The sequence below is a fragment of the Clupea harengus genome, chromosome 5 (genome assembly GCF_900700415.2).
Source record: "Clupea harengus chromosome 5, Ch_v2.0.2, whole genome shotgun sequence".
NCBI classification, from domain to species: domain Eukaryota; kingdom Metazoa; phylum Chordata; class Actinopteri; order Clupeiformes; family Clupeidae; genus Clupea; species Clupea harengus.
In genome coordinates, this window is record NC_045156.1 from 5,676,226 (window position 1) to 5,698,012 (window position 21,787).

At 46.2% G+C, this 21,787-nt stretch overlaps 2 protein-coding genes across 4 annotated transcripts; both read left to right on the forward strand.

Annotated features, from left to right (window-relative positions):
- Window positions 1–172: 172 nt before the first annotated feature.
- On the forward strand, window positions 173–12,050 carry tmf1 (TATA element modulatory factor 1). Of its 2 annotated transcripts, none has more exons than XM_012841191.3 (17): window positions 173–858; window positions 1,244–2,616; window positions 2,789–2,892; window positions 3,015–3,141; window positions 3,240–3,345; window positions 3,449–3,591; window positions 3,851–4,017; window positions 6,047–6,203; window positions 6,314–6,406; window positions 6,600–6,756; window positions 7,099–7,291; window positions 7,540–7,609; window positions 7,884–7,976; window positions 8,374–8,496; window positions 9,526–9,675; window positions 9,899–10,024; window positions 11,033–12,050. In XM_012841191.3, exons 1-17 carry the CDS (start codon window positions 723–725, stop codon window positions 11,171–11,173), a joined length of 3,459 nt encoding a protein of 1,152 aa, XP_012696645.2. In that variant the 5' UTR covers window positions 173–722; the 3' UTR covers window positions 11,174–12,050. The 2 variants fall into 2 exon arrangements, with proteins under 2 accessions (XP_012696645.2, XP_012696646.2); XM_012841192.3 differs by having other exon boundaries at window positions 174–858; window positions 9,529–9,675.
- Window positions 12,051–12,147: 97 nt separating this feature from the next.
- eogt (EGF domain-specific O-linked N-acetylglucosamine (GlcNAc) transferase) lies at window positions 12,148–21,355 on the forward strand. 2 transcript variants are annotated; one of them, XM_031567461.2, is made up of 15 exons: window positions 12,148–12,261; window positions 13,380–13,625; window positions 13,796–13,896; window positions 14,684–14,792; window positions 15,033–15,127; window positions 15,267–15,371; window positions 16,084–16,190; window positions 16,284–16,387; window positions 17,099–17,191; window positions 17,281–17,352; window positions 17,907–17,996; window positions 18,765–18,833; window positions 19,025–19,086; window positions 19,283–19,402; window positions 20,194–20,689. In XM_031567461.2, exons 2-15 carry the CDS (start codon window positions 13,437–13,439, stop codon window positions 20,651–20,653), a joined length of 1,776 nt encoding a protein of 591 aa, XP_031423321.2. In that variant the 5' UTR covers window positions 12,148–12,261; window positions 13,380–13,436; the 3' UTR covers window positions 20,654–20,689. The 2 variants fall into 2 exon arrangements, with proteins under 2 accessions (XP_031423321.2, XP_042563712.1); XM_042707778.1 differs by lacking the exon at window positions 12,148–12,261 and adding an exon at window positions 20,696–21,355 and having other exon boundaries at window positions 12,276–13,625; window positions 20,194–20,296.
- Window positions 21,356–21,787: the final 432 nt, after the last annotated feature.

Below are 21,787 nucleotides of genomic sequence, written 5' to 3' on the forward strand. Positions count from 1 at the left end.
AGATACCCAAAGAGAGCGACAGGTAATATGGCCACTTCATCAGTATCAACATAGCACAATATGATATAGGGAGAGACGAGTTGCTGTCGGGTGCCGTATCTCAATGTATGATTCCTAACTGTAGGATGCACTAAAGAGGAATGTAGCGACACAAAAAGTACATAGTCGATGCAAAGATGCCATTGTTGCCATATGCTGTGTGTGAACCCCAATAATTTGGATTTCAGAGAGGAGTGTTCATAGAGGGTCATAGAGCCTGACGTCACGTGGAAGCTCGCTCGATGCTACGTGGAAAGGAAGTAGAAGCTACCTTCAGATGTGGACGGCAAAGTATCAAAACAAATGATGTAGCTAGTCGATGAAGAACCAAATGCAATTCGACTACGTGAGCCCAGTCATGTCCTGACATGAAGATCAGACCATTATTTGAAAGATCAAATGCTATCAAGGCGTTGCATCTACATAATGGATTGTTTTTGACTGCATGATCGCTGTTTCTCGTCTTCCATGGATAGCTAGTTAGCCAGATGACTAGCTAGCTGGCTATCAAAGGCCTGGCCAGTCTGTTAATGCTAGCTTGTCGAATATGTTTATGTTGGTATTTTGTTGAATATCCGATTCATTTGATGTTAAACGTAGTTGAATATATGTAATGTGGCCTAACCCTAGCTGCCTGACGAACGCACATTAAGCTATCGATATAAACTGGGTTAGCTTTCGTCATGAGTTGGTTTAACACGTCGCATCTGTCGAGCTTTGCAAAACAGGCTCTGACAACAGCTCAGAAATCTATCGACCGCGTTCTGGACATTAAAGAGGATGACCCATGGGGAGATACAGTCGTCCCCACGTACGACGGTAGGTTTGGTAATTGAATTTTCATGGTAAATGTCTAGTTTATCTGTTCTCTGTAGTTGTCATAAGTTAACTAGTGGTAGCTAACTCTCTGGCCTGGCCTGTTGATTTTAATAGCCAGTCCTGCACCTGTTCTCTGACACTTTGAGTCACTACTTTACAAAGTGTTTGGTGATGCCGTTCGTGTTATAGATGTTCTCAATATTCATTTACCTACCCATTTCCATCTGAAGTTGCCAAGGTTATATTTCTGAGTCCAGTTTGGATTACACATTCATTTCTGAGCAGATTTTCTGGAGTGATTTGCTCTATTGATCCGGTTAGAGCACTCTCAAACTTGGCCGAGTGTCCTCTGTGTCTGATGTACTTGGCTGTTTTTCTTTTTCAGATTTACCAGGCAAGACTGTCTCAACTGGGGGATGGGGAATGAATCAGTGGGATACCCCTGCTGAGGAATGCAGCCAGACTACCCCTCCCTCATCCGAGGCCATCACAACACCGGTGACTCGCACAGTGGTGGATGAGACTGAGACTTTCTTCAGTACTTTCCTCTCTCAGGGAGATCTGCAGAGTGTCATGAGCACCCAGGTGGTATCTGTTCCACCTACTAAATCTAGCCGAGGGCCACAGGATAAGAAAGCGAAGGAAGACACGGTGGACATAGACGATGTGGACTCTCTACAGCAAGGAGAGACAGTCGGGGACCGACAGGAGTGTGAGGGAGATGTGGATGAGGACTATGAGTCGATTGAAGCTGAATCTGAAAACTCAGGCACTGGCCAAGATGTGGTTTTGCTGGAGCTGGAGCCTGAAGTTTCTGTCGCCTTGACTGTGCCAGAGCAAACAGTTACCAGCGAAAGCCAGACTGTGTTTGACACCACAGTAATGGCATATAGCGAAGCGGCACCAGACGAGCCTCAGAGCCCTGAGCCTGAACTGGGAGTGGACCGCCTGGAATTACCCGGAGCTTCAGAACCCAAGAGCCCTTCCAAAGCAGCACTGGCGCCCCCTAAGGAAATTCTCCTGGAATCCAAAGACCCCAAGGCGGAGGACAGGCAGAGTGACACCCCCTCACCCCCCGTCAGCGCCTTCTCCTCGGGCACGTCTACCACCAGCGACATTGAGGTGCTGGACCACGAGAGCGTGCTGAGCGAGAGCTCGGCCAGCTCCAGGCAGGAGACGGCGGAGGCTAAGGCGGGCCTGCACCTCATGCAGGGCTCTTTCCAACTGCTCAGTGCCTCGGCCTGTGGGGACTTCCCACGCCTGGACGACTATAACAAGCTGACGGAGAGCTGCGGCTCGTCCTCGGACGCCTTCGAGCGTATCGACTCCTTCAGCGTGCAGTCGCTGGACAGCCGCAGCGTCAGCGAGGTAAACTCCGACGACGAGATCCCCGGGGGACGCACCCTGGCCTCGGTCACATCGGCTTCCTCACACGCATCCTCAATTCTCATGGTCCCAGTTCAGAAGAAAGAGGAGGAGGAGGAAGGAGAGGGAGAGGGAGAAGGAGAAGATCAAAGGCATGATGAAACAATGAAGGAGCAGTCTCTGGATGAGGCAGAGGCAGAGACGGAGGTGGAGAGTGAGATGGAGGAGAGCGGCCGCAGCGCCACGCCAGTGAACTGCGAGCAGCCTGAGGAGGAGCCGGAGTCAGATGTCACACTGTCGAGTCTGAGCGTAGACGCCAGTGAGCCCTTCACTCCACCGGTCACAGAGCAAAGGAGGGGGTCCTCCACCTCTCAGATCCTGGTGTTTCAGAAGGTGGGGGAGACACAATTTGGAGCCTTAAATGGAACCATACATTTTGGTCTTCAACTGTCACATGGAATACTCTTGGAGTTTTCTTTCTGTGAATTTTATGCTTTGAGGGTTAGGGCGAAAAGGTGTGTTGGATGAGTTACTGCTAACTCTCTGATGTTATCGCTGTTTTCAGATCATTGATGAGCTCACAAGCAAACTTGAAACGAGGGAAACGCAGCTGTTAACAGTCAGTAAAGACAAGGCCAGACTTGAAGAACAGTGTGACAACCTCAAAGAGTAAGTACAGAAGTATCTGTAGGTCAAATGTAGGTAAAAAAAAAGTTGCATTTGTAGCATTTATGGATCGAACCATCAGATTTTCCCAGTGCACACTGATGGGCATGTGTACTGTCTTCCAGTGAGATGATCAGCTTACGGGAGGAAACGACTACTGACCAGTCACTTAAAGATGAATTCACCCAGCGCATTGCTGAAACCGAGAGGAAAGCCCAACTGGCCTGTAAGGAGAGAGATATTGCCAAGAAGGTGTGCATTAACATTACATTTAGAAATCGCTAACAAATGATTTACACTAGTGACTTAGTGCACTATAGAGAACTGTATTTCTCATCTTATTGCTGTAGGAAATCAAGGGCTTAAGAGAGGACCTAGCCTCCAGGCTCAACTCCAATGAGACCCTGGAGCTGATCAGAGAGAAGGAAGAACAGATCAGAGGGCTTCTGGATGAAGGTAGGTCTTCTCTCTTGTTGTTGGTTCAAAGACTTTTATTTCTCCAGCCCATAAAACACTGCAGTAGGGCAGCACATGCTGAGATCTGTGGAACTGTCCGCAGGTGAGAAGTTGTCCAAGCAGCAGCTGCAACATTCCAACCTCATCAAGAAGCTGCGTGTGAAGGAGAGAGAGAGCGATACAAAAATATTCAAACAGACCAAGCAACTCAAGGAGCAGGAAGAGGAACTTAAACACCTACAACAGGTTGGCGAAATGGGTGTTTTGTCCTGTTTTACCTTCTAGTCACTCAACACACTTTTCGGGGGTATAGTTATGAATCATTTAGGCCAAATCCTTTACACTCTCACCAGTAGATTAAAATGAAAATCCAGAGGGCAGGTCTCATTATTATGGCGGAAATGGAAAGTGGCTATTGTCCTTTTCAGTCTGAAGGTTACTAACATGGGTATTGAAACTGGGAGTAAGTTGAGCAGCGCAGTCTTTGACTTGGCTGTGTGTGCAGGTCCTGGATGGCAAAGAAGAGGTGGAGAAGCAGCACAGGGACAACATCAAGAAGCTGAACGCAGTGGTGGAGCGGCAGGAGTGGGAGACGACCAAACAGCAGGGCGACCTCGAGGAGCTCCAGGAGAAGAACCGCAGTCATCAGGCAGCCCTGGACAACGCCTACAAGTAAGATTACAACGGGATTACAGTGAAATACATGAACAGAATTTTTAACTGTTCACTAGGGTGACTTTTAAAGAAGCATTATGGAGTTTTGGTCTAAAACTAGCGAGCTGCCTACCTAAAAAGCATGCAAAAACCTTTTAAACACCAGCCAGGCCAGCTTGCACTGATAAAAGCTTGCTGCCATGGTAACGGGCGTCTTTTGGCGATTATTGTTGGAGACGGCGTGCTGTGATGGCTTTTCTTAAATTTTTGCCCTGAACCACATAACCACATAGTGCATAGGCTGGATGTCTAGTGGGAACGACAGGCGTTCATTTGAAAATTATACCAAATAGCCCATTAAAAACATACCCCAAAAAAGTCACAAATTATTGTATAGTGTTGCTTTAAGGAGAATTCAAGACAGCCGCCATGGGCATTAGTTGTATCAGTTACTTTCTCATGAACTGCATGACTGCATGACTATCTCATTCCATATTTACAGTGGGGAAAATAAGTATTTGAACCCCTGCCGATTTCGCAAGTTTGGCCACTTGCAAAGAAACGTGTGATCTATAATTGTAATAGTAGGTGTATTTTAGCAGTGAGAAATAGAATATCAACAAACAAATCCAGAAAACTGCATTTTATAACATTTATGACTTAATTTGCATTTGATGCAGAAAATAAGTATTTGAACCCCTAGCAAAACATGACTTAGTACTTGGTGGAATAACCCTTGTTGGCAAGCACAGACGTCAGACTTTTCTTGTAGTTGGTCACCAGGTTTACACACATCTCAGGAGGGATTTTGGTTCACTCCTCTTTGCAGATCCTCTCCAAATCCTTAAGGTTGCGTTTTCAATGGGAGGGAATGAGTGAATGAGGTTCAAGCCCAATATTCCACGTTACATGGCCCCATCCATAGTCCCCTCGATGCAGTGGAGTCGTCCTGTACCCTTGGCTGAGAAACAGCCCCAAAGCATAATGTTTCCACCTCCATGCTTGACGGTGGGTATGGTGTTCTTGGGGTCATATTCAGCATTCTTCCCCCTCCAAACGCGGCAAGTCGGGTTGATGCCAAAGAGCTTGATTTTGGTCTCATCTGACCACATCCTGTCTCCCAATCCTCCTTAGAATCATTCAAGTGTTCATTGGCAAACTTCAGACGGCCCTGTACATGTGCTTCCTTGAGCAGGGGGGCCTTGCGAGTGCTGCAGTGTTGCCAATGGTTTTCTTGGTGACTGTGGTCCCAGCTGCCTTGAGATCATTCAAAAGCTCCCCCTGTGTAGTTCTGGGGTTATTCTGCACTTTTCGGATGATCACCGATACCGCACGAGGGGATATCTTGCATGGAGCCCCAGACCTAGAGTGATTGACAGTTGTTTGGTGTTGCTTCCATTTACGAATAATCGCACCAATAGTTGTCTGCTTCTCACCAAGCTGCTTGCCGATGGTTTTGTAACCCATTCCAGCCTTGTGCAGGTCTACAATCTTATCTCTGACGTCCTTGGTCAACTCTTTGGTCTTGCCCATGGTGGTGAGGTTGAAGGTGTGAAGTATGATTCTTTGGACAGGTTTCTTTTATACACGTCACCAGTTGAGATCAGGTGTACCTTGTTAGGCCTAATGAGGACTAATCTGTGTGCTTCTTGGGCACATAACTGGTCATTGGGAGCCAGAATTCTTGCTGTTTGCTTGGGGGTTCAAATACTTATTTTCTGAATCAAATACAAATAAAGTCATAAATGTTATAAAATGCAGTTTTCTGGATTTGTTTGTTGATATTCTATTTCTCACTGTTAAAATACACCTACTATTACAATTATAGATCACACATTTCTTTGCAAGTGGCCAAACTTGCGAAATCGGCAGGGGTTCAAATACTTATTTTCCCCACTGTATGTATGTTTGCTTGGGTTAGTTGTCTCTCTTTAACACGCGCATTATTTGCTCATACCACTTAAACATGACGTTCACTTCAGATGTAATGGTTGTGTTCACACGTAATGATTGCTTCCCCCGGCCTGTCGCCGATTTGCCTGTGCAGGGAGCTCGGCGAGTTGCACAAGGCCAACGCCACCAAGGACAGCGTGGCGCAGGTGCAGGCCCTCAGCCACCAGGTGCAGGCCAAAGAGGAGCTGGAGCAAGCCCTGGAGCTTGCCACCGAGGAGGCGCGCATGCAGCAGGAGGCTCTGGCCAACCAGGTGGGGTCTAAACCCCTTCTACCTCTCCTGCAAAACATGGTGCTCTGTATTTAGCTGTCAGTGACGGCTCACCATGTTGTTATTTCTCCCCTCCTCCTCCTCCTCCACAGGTAGCAGATCTGAGGATGGCGCTGCAGAGGACTGAGCAGCAGCAGGCCAGGAAGGAGGACTACCTCAGGGAGGAGATCAGCGAGCTGCAGCAGGTAGCACCCTCTTCATAGCACACCCGTCTCAGTCACTCAGACCGGTAATAGCGTTCATGATGTGGATCATTATAATCGAGGGTAGTTAGTGTTGTGAAAACAGTTGTAATGCGCTACAGGGCCAGAAATCCCTGTGCTAATTGAATGTCTGTCTGAAGTCCCTTGTTGACACATTTGTGGCGAATCATTACAGAGACTGCAGGAAGCAGAGACCAGGAACCAGGAGCTGAGTCAGAGTGTGACCGGCACCACGCGGCCCCTTCTCCGCCAGATAGAGAACCTGCAGGCCACACTCGGGGGTCAAACAGAATCATGGGAGAAGCTGGAGAAGAGCATCTCCGATAGGCTGGGTACGAAGGAAATCAGCCAATTGTTGAACTTTTCCCTTTTCTTTTTTTTTATCACACCACCACATACGTGATTACATTTACGTCTTGAGCACACTAAAGCAACATATTTACCATCTGGCCAAAAAGTTATCTGTGACTGTCATAGCACATTGTTTACTCCCTGTTGGTAATACACATTTGGGAACTGGTGTGAAGTCCCCCACTCTGTTGAGTGCTCTGTGCTCAAAACTGTCTGGGCCCCGATGGTGGAAAGAAATTACTGTCTATCCGAATCAGCCTCTCATGCGTCTGGTGTAGGACATTAACATAATGACTGACCATATTTCTCTCTTGGTCGCACAGTGGATGCCCAGACGCAGCTGGCCGGAGCCGTAGAGAAGGAGCGCGCCGCAGTAGATGAGCTGCACGGCCTCAAGGCTCAAGTGGCCTCGCTGGAATCCCAGAATTCCCTTCTGCGCCAGGAGAAGAGCCGTTTGCAGGGCCTTCTGGAGGCGGAGAAGACCAGGCGAGAGAAGCTGGAGGATGACCTCAGCAGGTGAGGAGGCCTTCTGGGAGGATATTTAAAGGCCTCTGCGGCCTTACCTGTCAATTACCTGCCCCCACTGTTCACTTAATGAAAGAGCAACTATTTGTGTTGCCTTGTGTACACTGTGCCTTGTGCAAGTCCAGTGACCCATGCAGCAGGATCTCTGCCTGGCTGTGAAAGACCAGAGTGAGCTGGGAAACATAGACATGTGTGTTGTGTTGTGTTTTGTGCACTCATCCACTGGTGTGCTTGTTCAGGGAGCTTGTGGAGTTGGAGAATCTGAGGGGCGAGCACACACGGACTCTGGATGACACCAGGAAAGAGAAGGTAATCAGGAATAACTCTGTTATTCACAGAGCGCTCTATCTCACCACCTCCTCACCAGCCTGCTCGGTCTCAATACACAGTCTGTTCAGTCAGCTTGTTTTTATCAACATTCCTTAGTCTCTCTCTCTCTCTCTCTCTCTCTCTCTCTCTCTCTCTCTCTCTCTCTCTCTCTCTCTCAGTATCTGCACACATACACACACACTCCATTGCCCATCTCCTGTCTGGCTTTCCATCACTTGACAAGACTGTCTTTCTTTTTCTTACTCTTGCCTAGCTGCTGTTAAACAATCAGCTGGAGATGGAGAAGATGAAGGTGGAGCAGGAGAAGAAGAAATGCTACCTTGCACAGGAGGCCCTCAAGGAAAAGGTCAGGCCTCACTGTGTTTACACTGCATGCACTGGTGTTTTTCCACTAGGGATTTGAGTTGGTGCCGATGCTCAACAGTATTGACCTGTTTCATGAAAGGGAGTCCTGCTTAACCCTTAGTATGTTTTGTCGGAGTTAGGGGTTCTTACTATCAATGTGCACATCCTCAATGGCAAGGGCTAGGCTAACTGTTATGTTATGGCTGAAAGGACTTATTAGGGACGTATTATAAGCTATAAAGATCTACCAAAGCAAAACTATTTGATCTTATGCTCCATATCAAATACATTGTTCCAGTGCATAGTATTTCTAATGTACAAATATGTGCTATCCTTTTAACTCTCCTGAGCCATGCTGAACTTGAGTGGGTTTTTGTGCTTTGGGTTGTGCCCCTCAGGAGAGGAAGGCCATGGTGCTGTCTGTGAGTGAAGCTGCCACTTCCTCTACCCCCTCTCTGTCCCGCTCCAGCTCCATCAGTGGGGCGGACCACGCCGGCCTCCACTCCTCCCTATTGGCTCAGGTACGATGCTGTTCTTTTTTTATTTTTTTGATAATTCTTTTTTTATTTCAGTTCAGTATGGACATGACATCTTGAACATATCTGGGATTTTTTTTACATTGAAGGCAGTAACTGACACAATAAAAGTACAATAGACAAAAAGTAAAAAAGAGAAAACATAATAATAAGACAAACAAACAAAAAAATTATTATAAAAATAATTCAAATTAAAGGGACCACTGAATAAAAGCTGTTAAGGTAAACCAATCGCAACCTTATGCTGTGGAATATACTATACGTCTTGACTTAATCTAGGGATAATGTGATGTATGTTTTGACATAATCCAGAAAAGGTCCCCATATTTTATTATAGTTATTTGCTGATCCTTTCAAAGAGTGTCTTATTTTTTCAAGTTTGAGAAAGTAAAGTGCATCCTTGACCTAGTGTGTGAATGTTGGGGGTTTGCAGTCCTTCCATTTAATCAAAAGCAGCCGCTGGCCAGGAGCGTGAGGAAAGCGATGCTATTTGATTGTGCCCTAGTTAGACCCAGATGCTCAGGTGTAGCCCCAAATAACCCAATTATTGGGCAAGGTGCGATGCTGTTCTGTCTGTCACTCAGATGTGTGATTTGGTTTAGGAGCTTGTGCCTCAACAGACTGCCTTGTATTTTTCCTGCAAGTGAGATGTGGAGTGTTCAGAAAAATGGCGACTGGTAGTTTGTTTTTCCCTCGCTCAAATTGTCTGAATAGGAAATGTCTGACGTGTCACCATCTAAACATCGCATGTTGTCCCCCCCTGTCTGATGCCCTCAATTGTATTACTTGTGCAATCATTCCATATGGTTTAGTGATATGTGTGTGTTGTGTTCCAGTTATCAAGGGTTTTAAAAACAATAAGAGTGCATTCAGTTTGGTGAAAAGCCAACCGATACAATCACAGAGGTTGTGAGGTCAAGTTGTAAGATGGCACTCTGCCATCATCCAAGTTTGACCAGGTGATGCTGTAGCTTCTCCTGGTGTTGTTTATGTGTTGGTGTGTGATGTGTCCAGCAGGAAGACTCTCTGGACCACTCGTTTGGCACCATGTCCCTCAGTGGAACCAACCTGTATGAAGTGGCCCGCATAGGCGGAGGCTCCAGCATCATGGAGAACCTGCAGTCGCAGCTCAAACTCCGAGAGGGCGAGATCGCACAGCTTCAGGTATAAAGCACACACACACACACACACACACACACGCACACACACGCACAAACACACGAGAATCCGGAGCTTTTGTCGTAGTCTGCATGTTTCAGTTGTTCAACAAATGTTTCCTTTCTCTCTCTCTCTCTCTCTCTCTCTCTCTCTCTCTCTCTCTCTCTCTCTTCTCTCTCTCTCTCTCTCTCTCTCTCTCTCTCTCTCTCTCTCTCTGGTAAATGTTCAGCTGGAGATTGCCAGTCTGGAGAGGAGCCGTGCGGTCATGGCAGAGGAGCTTGTCCGGCTGACCAATGAGAACGACGAGATGGAAGAGCAGGTGCAGGAGATTCCCCAGCTGCGGATTCAGCTGAAGGTGAGCGCTGCGGACATGGGAAGAGATCTGCTGAATATCATGGAGGAGGTGTCACTTAGAGGATGAAACCGGACAATCGGAGCTTTAACCTTCACACCGGTTCCAGTATTCAGTAGCCGTGATTCCACTATCGGGCCAGTCCCAGCTAGGGCTATCTTCGGGCCAACCGCGGATAATGTCCTGGGGCCTCAAGCCTCAAGAATCATTTATGTTTCTACTATCGGGCCGATAGCCCCGCAGTATTACCCTAAAACCTGCCCACAACATGCCGCTTTGGTGTAAATGTCACCCATTTTACAGTCCATTCCTACCCTGGTAGTCATGCAGTTTGCAATCTGAACCGAGCCAGAATGGTCAAAATCAAAAGTATTACAATCATGTTGGTTGTTCAGTCGTGTTGTTTTGATTCAAAATCAAAAGCATTACAATCATGTTGGTTGTTCAGTCTCCCCTACTTCATTAAGCTACCATTGCACATTTTTATTAGCCCAAATATTAAGCAGAGACCTGATTTTGCATGCTGACCGGCTCCAACGATTCTCCATGTTTTATCATCTGTTAAGGTTATTTGGTTAATTATTATTATAATTATTATTAAAGTTATCTTTGTTTGGCGCTGAACCTCACTTAACTGACTCTGCTAAGCCCGCCTTTCACCTTGACACTGCCCTGCTTGTCCCAAGGGTGATTAGCAGGCCAAAAGCCACTGGCTGTAAGCCCTGAGGAGGCACGGTCAAGCCCCGGAAGTGACGATGGTAATGCAACTGGCCTAGGCACTCACAAGCTCGCCCGGATTTGGCCCGATAGTGATAGAACACGGCTAGTAATAATTCATGGAGTTATAGATTCCCTCTGCATCGGTTCGTTGTTGCAGTATGGGTAGACCTGATCTTCTTCTGAGAGGAGAGATTTTATCAAGCCTTGTGAAGGCAATCAAGTCCAGTACCAATAACAAGCTAAGCACTTCAGGTTGTGAACGCTACATCTTTATTTCCCTGTGCACACCAGGAGTTGGAGCAGAGACACAACACCATCCTGCAGATGTACGGGGAGAAGGCAGAGGAGGCTGAGGAGCTGCGCCTGGACCTGGAGGACGTGAAGAACATGTACAAAATCCAGATCGACGAGTTGCTGAAAAATCAAAAATAGACTCAAAAGACAAAAAAAAGGACAATGAAATCCAAGCATATCAGGCTTTTAAGTGCATTCACTGTAAAAAAAAAAAAGAGGTTATTAGAAGAGAAGAGAATTGTTGCAAGAGAAACTGTTTCATTCAGTTGAAAGGCCATTCAGTTTTTTCTTTTCTTTTTTTTACTGCCTGTGACAATTTATTTTAGGTGTCAAACTTGTTCATCTATTTATAGAGTGATTACAGTTCATATATGGGACGCAGAATAGACAATGTGATTATACACATGGACATACCAATCAGAGCATTATTCAGAACCATGTAGTAACAGGCCTTCCTTTGAACATCTCTCAAGGGTGTAGATAACTTGCCTTGATTTATGCCCTTCATTGCAACATGGCTCCCAAGGGCTAGTTTGGCATCAGCATGTGTGAGGTATTTGTAAAGATGATATTTATTGACATGGAATGATTGTGAGGATGTCCTCTCTGGTATAGACAGGTGATACACCTGATGCCCTGGGTGCTAGTATGAAATCCCAGCCTTTTGGCTGCATTCTTTTTCCCTACAAAAGATAATCTCTAATATTTTAGGTCTTTGGGGGTGTAAAGGGTGAAGGTTTACTTGCACTAAAATGTTTTATCGTATTTTATGAAGTTAGCTGTTATTTTGTTGATCACATAGATGGAACTCTAAAGGCAGTGCTCCAATGAAATAAGTGGCTACTGGGGAGGGTTTTGCACATTAATGCTTTGTTACAATTTCTTCGTCAAATTTTACATTCACTGATATAAATATGAAGTAAGAGAAACTTATGTTATTTGGGAGCGGTCGATTTCAGATTCTGTAGTTGTCTCTTGATGTAAATGTGTAAATAAATAATCATTTAATGTTCAATTCTGTTGTATGTTGTATGTATTTGGAGTTTTCTGTGGTGTTTCCATAGAATGAAAGTTTTAAAATGTTTTCAGCATTATTATTATCAGAGATATTAGAGCAGTACAACTACTCCACCTGGTGACTAATAATATATTGCATGCCGGCTGTTGGTTTCCGGTAGTATGGCGACGACGTGGATACCCTACTTCTTATTAGTTTGTGCAAGGAGGTAAGAGTTCTTTCTCAAATCTGTAATCCATTCCTACGTTCACCATTAGATGGAGAAGTATTTCCGGTTACACCCGACTAATGCAGTCTTAGTCCAATTAAATCACACGAAAGCCTTTGGGTTTGGGATCTCAATCGAGTCCAGATAGAAGCGTCTGCGGTGAACTAAGCAGTGATGGAGGGCATCAGCGGGGTGCCCTAATGCCACTTTGACACAGTGTTTCTAGAATCTTTTGTTAAAAGACTACATCGTTGTTGCTTAATAAATAGCCTACCAAGCGCTTTTTCATATAGGCAGAGGTGGATCGCGACGATAGTTTTTTTACTTTCGTTAACTGATGCATAACGGACTCGGTTTTATGGTAGTAGGCTTAAAACGATTAGCGGCGCGCCTTTGTAATTATGTGTACAAATTAGGCTACAATCTTGTGGAGAGTGAGTTCTCTCCATCCTGGGAACGGTGTCAGTGAAACAGTCCGCCTTCGTTCTTTGTGGTGAATTATCAGAAGTAGGCCTGCAACTATGCACACTGCATTCTGCTCATCGTTTTAGGGCAGCATGTCTCGAACGCACAAAATAAACAGATATTAGATGTAGCCTACTCGCTTGGATAGAGTAGAAACCTACACGTAGACTTGGCAGTACGTGACATAATGGGAGAAGTATGTTTCATTTTTCAAATGTAACCAGACACTTAGAAACTGACACGGGACTACATCCGATGGATCCACACTAAATTAGGGAGATCTCTCATCGCCAACCTTTCATTAGCCTAAACCTTACGCGGCATTTCCTACCAGCGGTGCAATGCATGGTATGCGCTTGTTCCGCAACTACTCGGCGCAGTAATGTTCTCACGGCTCAAAATTCAAAGGGTGTTTTGATGTCATCGTCCCCTGTTTTGCCCACTATTTCTTAAACAATGGTAGGAAAAAGGTCACTAATATTTCCTGCAACAGGGGCTCTATAAGGAGCGAAGTTCCGCTCTCTGTGGAGGCTAGTTCCCACAAGTCTGGCGTGCCTGGCGAAGCAGTCAGGTTCTCTCCCAGGCTCTGGCATTCACGTGTGTGTGTGTATCCGTCTGTGTGTTTGTTTATGCGTCTGGGCCTGCCTCCACAGAGACTGGTTTGTGCTCTGAGCCAGGCGGACTCGTCCCAGTGCTGAGTGTGAGGGACTATGCTGCTGCTGCTGGCGCTGGGCACGGTCTTCACTTACACTGTGGTCAGCACGGAGGAGCCTGAGGACAGAAGCCACAAACTCAACTACAGCAGCTTCTCCCTACCGAAGGAACATATCCCGTACTTCTTGCGCAACAACAGGAAAGTTGCCGAACTCTGCCGACGGGACCCGCTCTGCCCTTTCAAAGTAAGATATGCCTATCTAAAAACGATGCTTTTCAACTTGCGCCTTTTATTTGTATATACATTTATACATACGTACAAAAGAATTTGATGACCCCCTAATGCTATTTGTTAGCCAGGCCAATTAGGTGGCTCAGGAGCACTGACCTAGATTTCCTCTCTGTGTCCTGCCAGGATGCCCTGCTGGTTAAGCGTGTCTGTTGGGGGTACGAGAAGAACTGCTCCCCTGAACACAGAATAGGGTACCCAGTCTGCTCCACAGTAGACTCTGGATGGTAAGATCTGCTCTCTCCATTTTAGTGCCCACATAAAATCTTTGGAAAATAAGAGAGCCTAAATTCTGATGTAAAGGATAGCCTGGGGGCAATTTGGTAAGACTGGATGACAGATGAAGTAAATTAGCTTCCAAGGCCATTTAAAAATGTGGATCATTACATTTAAAATAGCACAGCAATTACATTGAACTTCAGATTAGACCTCATTTTGTCAGATAACTGAGTTTTAATGACAGTGAGGAGACCACGACTAAGTATAGAGATTGGATATGTGGTCAACACGTGACCTTGATTTTCTTAATATTATAGGATTAGAGGATTCTTTTAAAGAAAGAGAGGCAGCTGCAAGTGAAGCATTCTGCAGTTATGCATCAACCTGTGGATATATGAAAACAATGAATAGTAATACACTGTATATTTTATAATATGTAGTGTGTGGAGACAGAAAATGCAAGCGTAGTAATGTGCATTAAATGTTTGAGGGCATTTCAGTGTGGGAAATTATTCTTTGCATGAAGTATGCGTCTAGCCTGTGCTAAATTAATTTTGACAGGCCCGACTGTGTTGCACAGCACCTGGGCAGTATGACAGCACTTGTGCTTTGACATGCCTGCAGTGGTACCCTCCTGGTCTGCTCCTCACCTGGGCAGACCTTAGGCCAACTCACTGGCAGAAGCTTTGTTCAGGTGAGCTGAGGGATGGGATCCTAAACGAATGCTCCCTCTAATGAGCTGCCGTCCTCTCCTTCTCTTCCTTCTCCTCTTCCTCCTCCTCCTCCTCATCCCAGGGCCAGCTCAGTCTCAGCAGCCCAGGAGCTCTTCTGGAAGCAGGCAGACTTTGGCTACGTGGCGGAACGACGAAATGAACTGAAAACACTTTGCAAGCCCTTAAATCCAGTAAGCTTCTCTTCTCCTGAGGCCCTTTCGCTCACATTGAGTACATGCTACAGAAGTACTAGCTGGACACAAGCATATGTCATTTGGATATATAAACCTCAAGAAGTTGCAGTTTAAATAGTCTTCCTTTCCTGATCAACTGCAATAAAATAACTATTGAACTCGCCCTAACATAAACTTCAAGAAGGTCACAAAAGGTACCTGTTTACTGTTATCTTTTTTGTACTCTTTCCACACAAGGGGGACTCCTCTCTGAAATGCACCAGTCACATGCGTTTCTGCCGGGTCACTAATCTGTACTTGGACCTGAGGAATCCCCGTAGAGGTCATGAGAGGTCAGTGTCTGATGCAGTGTGATGCGTGAGTGAGGTCAGAGGAAGTGACTGGCTTTGGAAGGCGTGAGGTTCCTGTGCCACAGCTGTGCTGTGATGACTTGTTTCTTCTGAGAAAGAACGCTCTGCTCTCTCTCTACAGGTACAAGGAGGACTTCTTGCAGAGGGGGGAGATCGGGGGCCAGTGCCGGCTCAAGGGTAAAGCGCTGGCCGCGGAGGGGCAGCATAAGAGCCCCCTCCAGTCCTGGTGAGGGGACACACGTGCTTAACATTGTTATTATACAGCTCCTCCGAATGTTGCTGAATGTTCCATTGATTTGAATGGGTCACCCCAACATTCGGAGGTCTGATATTTCTTTATTATGACCGCTGCCATTGCCAATGGACTTTTGTGCTTGTGATTCACATATTTCATATCATCTGCAAGTGATCTGCAACTAGTCCGTTCACTTCTCATAACGGAAATTCATTGTAACTTAAAGCCAGCAAGTAGTACGTTGCTATGCAACACATGAAACTTTGAAGTTCCATTGGCGTGAATAACTCATTTTATTTCTCAGCGGAAGCCACAAAACTTGAGATTTTGGAGGAATGTGTTTTATCTTATACTGACCGGTGGACTATATACGTTATGCCTTAATTATTACACAGTTTTCATTGCCGTGTTGCATTTACACTGTCACAAGATATAGCCTTGCTCCTGTTCTCTCCAGCTCAGTTTTCACTGGGAGTATGCTGAAAAGAAATGTATGTCTAGTCCCCCCAAGAGAATTAGGATAGCCCATAATAAACAAAGAAACTACAACTAAAGCTGTACATGTAGGTTGTACATCCAGTAGGGTCAGTTAGGTTTGCTTTTATAACACTGTAATTGACAAATGTCATAGGTGTAGTGTGCACCTTTGAGCCTTTGCTCTATAATATCACCACATTGGTTGTATTTTCTCCTCCTGGTCAAGGTTTGCAGAATTAGAATCCTACACAGAACTGAACTTCCATCCAGTAAAGGATGGCCACTGTGATGTGGTTGTCAAGAAGCCTACAGTATTCATGAAACTTGATGCAGGTGAGGATCATTTTTCTGTATGTTGATCTCAGCTGCACAGATAGAGTTGCCCCTTGCTTCTTCAAAATCTCACCATCATTGATATTTTCTCAGGGGTGAATATGTACCACCATTTCTGCGACTTTGTCAACCTCTACATCTCCCAGCACCTCAATAACTCCTTTAGCAGAGACATCAACATTGTTATGTGGGACACTGTAAGTAAAGGCCTGTACTAGAATAATGTCTGATCATGTTGAAGGAACAAAGCCCTTAAATAGCCAGGCTTAGGTAGTTTAGAATGCATGTGTGACGCAAGAAGAAAACAATGCCTCTAATTAAGTGTGAAGTTTGCACCCAAGCCAAGCTCATTGTTGTCCAGCCTTTTTGTTAGAGATGTCCCTTTTGTCCCATTGAAGAAGAGGCTGTGTATGATCGAGAGCAAATGCAGCAAGAAAGTGGACATCTTTATAAAGGATTTCTTTAAACAAGCCTGGTACATTCCCATACTGAAGGTGACCACAAGACCCACACAGCTGCTTAAAAGATGAAGAGGAAGCATCGGGCAAAAACACAAATGATTTATGGGAAAGCGTATCCTGCCCTTCTCATTGTTCCCTCAGCTGTTTCTGAAGAAAAAAGAAAAGAGAGAGGGGGGGAGGAAGGAATGCTAGAGTGAGGAAGTGGAGGAAGCCTTTTCTTGAAAACAGAGCAGCTGTGAATATCTAATAAAAGAAGCCAATAGCACAAAAAAAGGGGAAAAAAAGCTATTTCACCTTTCATTAGCATCAGAATTAGCATTTGACATTAATTAGCCCTAGAATGCACTCAGCTGTGGCTGCATACACAGAGCTAGAGACACTCCATATTGTGTCCATATTCTGTGAAAAATGTATTTTCTGTTTTTGTGTCTTATCTCTCTGTGACAGAGTGTTTATGGCTACGGAGATCTCTTTGAGGACACGTGGAGGGCCTTCTCTGATTCCAACATCGTTCATTTGAAAACCTTTGATTCGAAAAGGGTGAGAGTTTCTAGAGATCCTCACTACTGTCTGTTCTCCCAGCTTAAATGAAAAAGAGTAACGTCCCCTTGTGTTTAACATTTCAACAGGTATGTTTCCAAGACGCATTCTTCTCACTGCTCCCAAGAATGAGATACGGCCTCTTCTACAACACTCCACTGGTGAGCAGCAGCAGCAGCAGCAGCAGCACTGAGAATGTTAAATACCTGGTGAAATTAAGTGGAAAATTGTTCTGTTTGAACAGCAGCCACGGGAGGAACCTGGCATGTTTCAGCACCTTAAACTCTGAAACTCCTCAAAGCCAAGCAGCTGCTCTGTTGGCTGTTTGAAATTGATGTTGCACATATTTATGAGCCCCTCACTGCCTTTTTTGGTCATTCGGCCATGTTTTATTCATCAGCTTCTTACGCAATATCAAAATATTGGTCCGTTTGATTTGATTTTTGAAGAGCAGATGAGGCCAGATGGCAGTCCTCTGTGCCTTGAAATGTGAAATATGGATGTTACCTTGACTGAGTATATCTGCCTGTGTAATGTGTCTCTGTGTCGCCCCTATCATATTTATATTCATGATTACTTTGCGCTAACCTGCAGGTGTAAATTACTTCCTCTAACATTGTGTGTGTGTGTGTGTGTTTGTATGTGTGTGTGTGTGTTATGAGAGAGATGCTTGCCGAGATAAAACTGACTGATGTGTGTGTCCTGTTTATGATAGATCTCGGACTGCCACAGTGAGGAGGGGATGTTTAGGGCGTTCTCCCAGCACGTCCTTCATCGGCTCAACATTCCACAGGAAGCACCCACGGTATTCAATACTTTACTGCACTTTCCACTCGTGTACAGACGCAGATGCGAAGACGCATCAAAACACACGGATAGAGTGAGAGACTAGGCCATATCAGACTTGTAATGCGGTATAACAGAGAAGACAGATTACGTATGCTATCTAGATGCCTCCCAGGCAGGATGAACTGTCTGCCTGGCCTTGATCTCTCTCTGTGAACGTTCCTGTCATATATCAGATTTATGTCCGATGGCTAAAGCTCTATTTGTTCTCAGTGTGGCTTCTCTTTCATATTCACTGTAAGATCATCAGCAGCATGTAATGACACTAACGTGTGTGCTGGTACTGCACAACCTGTAGAGAATGGGCTTCTTACATTTTGTTATAGACAGACTTGTTGAAACAGATGTCTCTTGAAACAAGGAACCGGGTTTTCAGTTTTTATATGCAATATATGATGGAATTATTGTTAGTGATGAAACAAAAGTCCACTAGATGGTGCTGCTGCATAAGTCATCTCTCAACACATGCCATCGTTTCAACTTTGACACTACTGTACTTTCTAAGAGAATACATGATCATCTGATTTTCAACCTTTTATAATGCACCCTCAAAATTCGTACGCCCATCCAACATAGAATTATGGATAGAAAGCAAGTGCAGTTCTTATGTCCCTGTTAGTGTGCTTTGAAAATAGCCTACGTAAAAGTTATCAGTCTGGCAACAGACCTTTCTAAAGCCTTGCAATGTTGGCCCAGTTCCGTAACTGTGTGCACTCTCTTGTTCCAGGATGGACGGGTTCGCGTCACGCTGCTGGCCCGGAGCACAGAGTACCGTAGGATATTGAACCAGCAGGAGGTAAGCGCCACGCCGCCCAAACTCCTCTCTCTTCCCTTCCCATTGATTTATTGTGCTGCTCTCTTAACTGGCCGTTTAAATCTTACTTGCGCTCAACTCCTCTGAGGTAAAAAAGGCCGCGATTTATACGGCCGGTGTCCACGCTGATGTGCGTGCTCATTAATCACACCACGCTCCCCTACTGTTCGCAGCTTATAAACGCCCTGAAGACCGTGCCTTCATTTGAGGTCAGGATTGTGGATTACAAATACAAGTAAGTCAATTAGCCCTTTTTTTGTTGTGTTGCGGTGGCACAGCTTGCGTCGGAGAGAGAGGGAGGCGGGGGGCTAACTGTTTGATTAAGTATAATGTTTGTCAAGTGGATGAGCGCACAGTGGGTGGGACGTTACTGATGTTTATTTGGTGTGTGTGTGTGTGTGCGTGTGTGCGTGTGTGCGTGTGCGGTACAGAGATATGCCTTTCCTGGAGCAGGTCAAGATAACGCACAACTCCGACATCTTCATCGGGATGCACGGCGCGGGCCTCACTCACCTGCTCTTCCTGCCAGACTGGGCCGTCATCTTTGAGCTGTACGTGTGACGCGAGCAGCCTCTCCCGCCTCTTATCTGTCTGTCTGCATGCCTCTCTTTCTCACATATCTGTCTGTCTGCGTGCCTGTCTGTCTCCGCCATCCTGTCTGTTCCCTCACGCTATTTGCATTTGTTATGGTGGTCTTGCCAGCTGTCCACATTAGACAGTTTTCCCAATTGACCCCATTTATATCTCTCTGTCTGGTCTTGTCCTCATCCTCCTCGACTATTTATGAGGCTGTCAGCGGTATTCTTGTGTTTTGTCGGGGGCTGTGTGTGGGTGTGTGAGACAGCTGTCTGTTCTTTGTCAGCCCTGCAAGTGACGTCCCTGTGCTTCTGAATGCCACGATGCTATCTGTCGGTGTGTGTGTGTGTGTATGTGTGATATCTCTTGGTTATGTGCCACAGACTGTGTGTGTGTGTGTGTGTGTGTGTGTGTGTGAGTGTCAATGAGAGCTTCTCTGTGCTGGTGAGCCACTGTTTGGCTCAGCGCCGTATGTGTGTGTGTGTGTGTGTGTGTGTGTGTGTGTGTGTGTGTGTGTGTGTGTGTGATATCTCTTGGTTATGTGCCACAGACTCTGTGTGTGTGTGTGTGTGTGTGTGTATGTGTGTGTGTGTGTGTGTGTGTGTGTGTGTGTGTGTGTGTGTGTGTGTGTGTGTGTGCGCGTGCGGTGACAGTGAAGTAGTGCGTAATTAAGGAGGCAGTCATCAGGCCAGGCCCGCTCAGGCCTGGGAGCCTCTGACCCTCGTAGTGGCCGGGGAGATTAAGTGTCTGTCCCTGTTTTCCACAGATATAACTGTCAGGACGAAAGCTGCTATCGAGATCTGGCACGGCTGCGGGGGGTTCGTTACGTGACTTGGCAGAAAAGGGACAAAGTGGTCCCGCAGGATAAGGTAAGGGGGGGGGGGGCCTCCCCGCCTGGTGATGGCTTCGGTCGAGCTGCCCACTCCCAACGCCTCCACACTGCCGATCTGACATCTCACACACCCCGCAGATTGAGGAAGATTGATCTCTACACCCATACCTCGTCTCAGTCTCACACCCTATTTACGGCAGGAAAACACTGCACACCCACACTCTCACACACATACTCACACACACACACACACACACACAACCTGAGTGTGTTGCTGTATACTTGTATCTTGTGGGATTCATGTCCCATCATCAATTCAGATGATGAGATGAGCTTCAGACAGCCGAGACCAAACCCTTGTGTCCTCTTGTGTCCTGAGACGGCTGTGTGGTGAATTTCCCCGGTGTTAATGCCATGTCTGTTTCCTCCCTCGCAGGGCCACCACCCCACGCTGGGGGAGCACCCCAAGTTCACCAACTACTCCTTCGACGTGGAGGAGTTCATGCGGCTGGTGCTGCGGGCCGCCGAGCATGTGCGGGGGCACAGGAAGTGGCGCGCCGGGCGGCACCGGGACGAACTGTGAGACGGCCCAGCGGCAAGGGCACCAGAGCGACCCCTCACACTCCTCCCTCTTCATCGCTTTACTCCTTTTCAAAACACACCAGCTTTCAGCCGACTCCGCTTATGAACTGGCAGGAACTCATTTGTCCGTGTTTTCGCTCTACACTCATTAGTAGACGGCGCAGAAAAAGGGACCTCTGCTCTCCCAGCCGCTATAGCTCAGCCTCTGTGCACACAGGCAGCCACGCCACCACAGCAGCAGCCGCAGCAGCTTCGCTCTAGGGAAGAGGGGGTGTCAGTGGGGTGGGGTGTGGAATGGATGTGTGTGTGTGTGTGTGTGTGTGTGTGTGTGTGTGTGTGTGTGTGTTGTAGTCAGCCTGTGGGTTCATCAGTGTGTCCGGTATTTGAGTGAGCCCTCTGCTCCAGGACCCCTGACCTAATTAGAGCCTTCATTAATAGGGGAGATGAGTTTCACAGCGTGCCCGTCGGCGAGAGGGCGGGCAGCTCCTAGCGCGTGTTAGCACCTGTCCATGCAGAAGGTTTCACAACATCACATCACCTCTGAGCTGGTCGCACAGAGTGACAAGACAAGGCATCTTATTTAAGTTCAAGAAGCAACTCAGTGCATGTTTCTGTCTCTGTAATAGCAACACGCTAATTTGTGTTGGTTTACTATGGTGAACCTGAATCCCGAATGTATTGTGAAGGAGATGGTAGAGATTCGAGACAGCATTGTTTGATCATGTGCTATTTATTTTGTTGCAGAGTGCTTGTTTCTTTCTGCCAACATATACAGTGTTTTGATTTTTTTAATTCAGAGGAAAATAACAAACACATTTCCTCAAACTCCTCATTGTCAGTCGGTCTGGCATTTTATGTAGGTTTGGAAATAAGGTTATGCCATTGTATTTGTTCTTAAATATAACTCACTCCATAAAGTGTTAACTTTTCCTAGCTCCTGTCTTTG

What these genes read in the sequence shown, in the direction of transcription:
- eogt (XM_031567461.2), top strand. Translation starts at nt 13,437, where the DNA reads ATGCTGCTGCTGCTGGCGCTGGGCACGGTCTTCACTTACACTGTGGTC. An exon ending in ACATTGTTATGTGGGACACT is followed by an intron (nt 16,388 to 17,098) that starts GTAAGTAAAGGC and finishes TCTCTGTGACAG; the next exon opens with AGTGTTTATGGCTACGGAGA. An exon ending in GGATATTGAACCAGCAGGAG is followed by an intron (nt 18,834 to 19,024) that starts GTAAGCGCCACG and finishes TACTGTTCGCAG; the next exon opens with CTTATAAACGCCCTGAAGAC.
- tmf1 (XM_012841191.3), top strand. Translation starts at nt 723, where the DNA reads ATGAGTTGGTTTAACACGTCGCATCTGTCGAGCTTTGCAAAACAGGCT. An exon ending in CAGTGTGACAACCTCAAAGA is followed by an intron (nt 2,893 to 3,014) that starts GTAAGTACAGAA and finishes ACTGTCTTCCAG; the next exon opens with TGAGATGATCAGCTTACGGG. An exon ending in AGATCAGCGAGCTGCAGCAG is followed by an intron (nt 6,407 to 6,599) that starts GTAGCACCCTCT and finishes GAATCATTACAG; the next exon opens with AGACTGCAGGAAGCAGAGAC.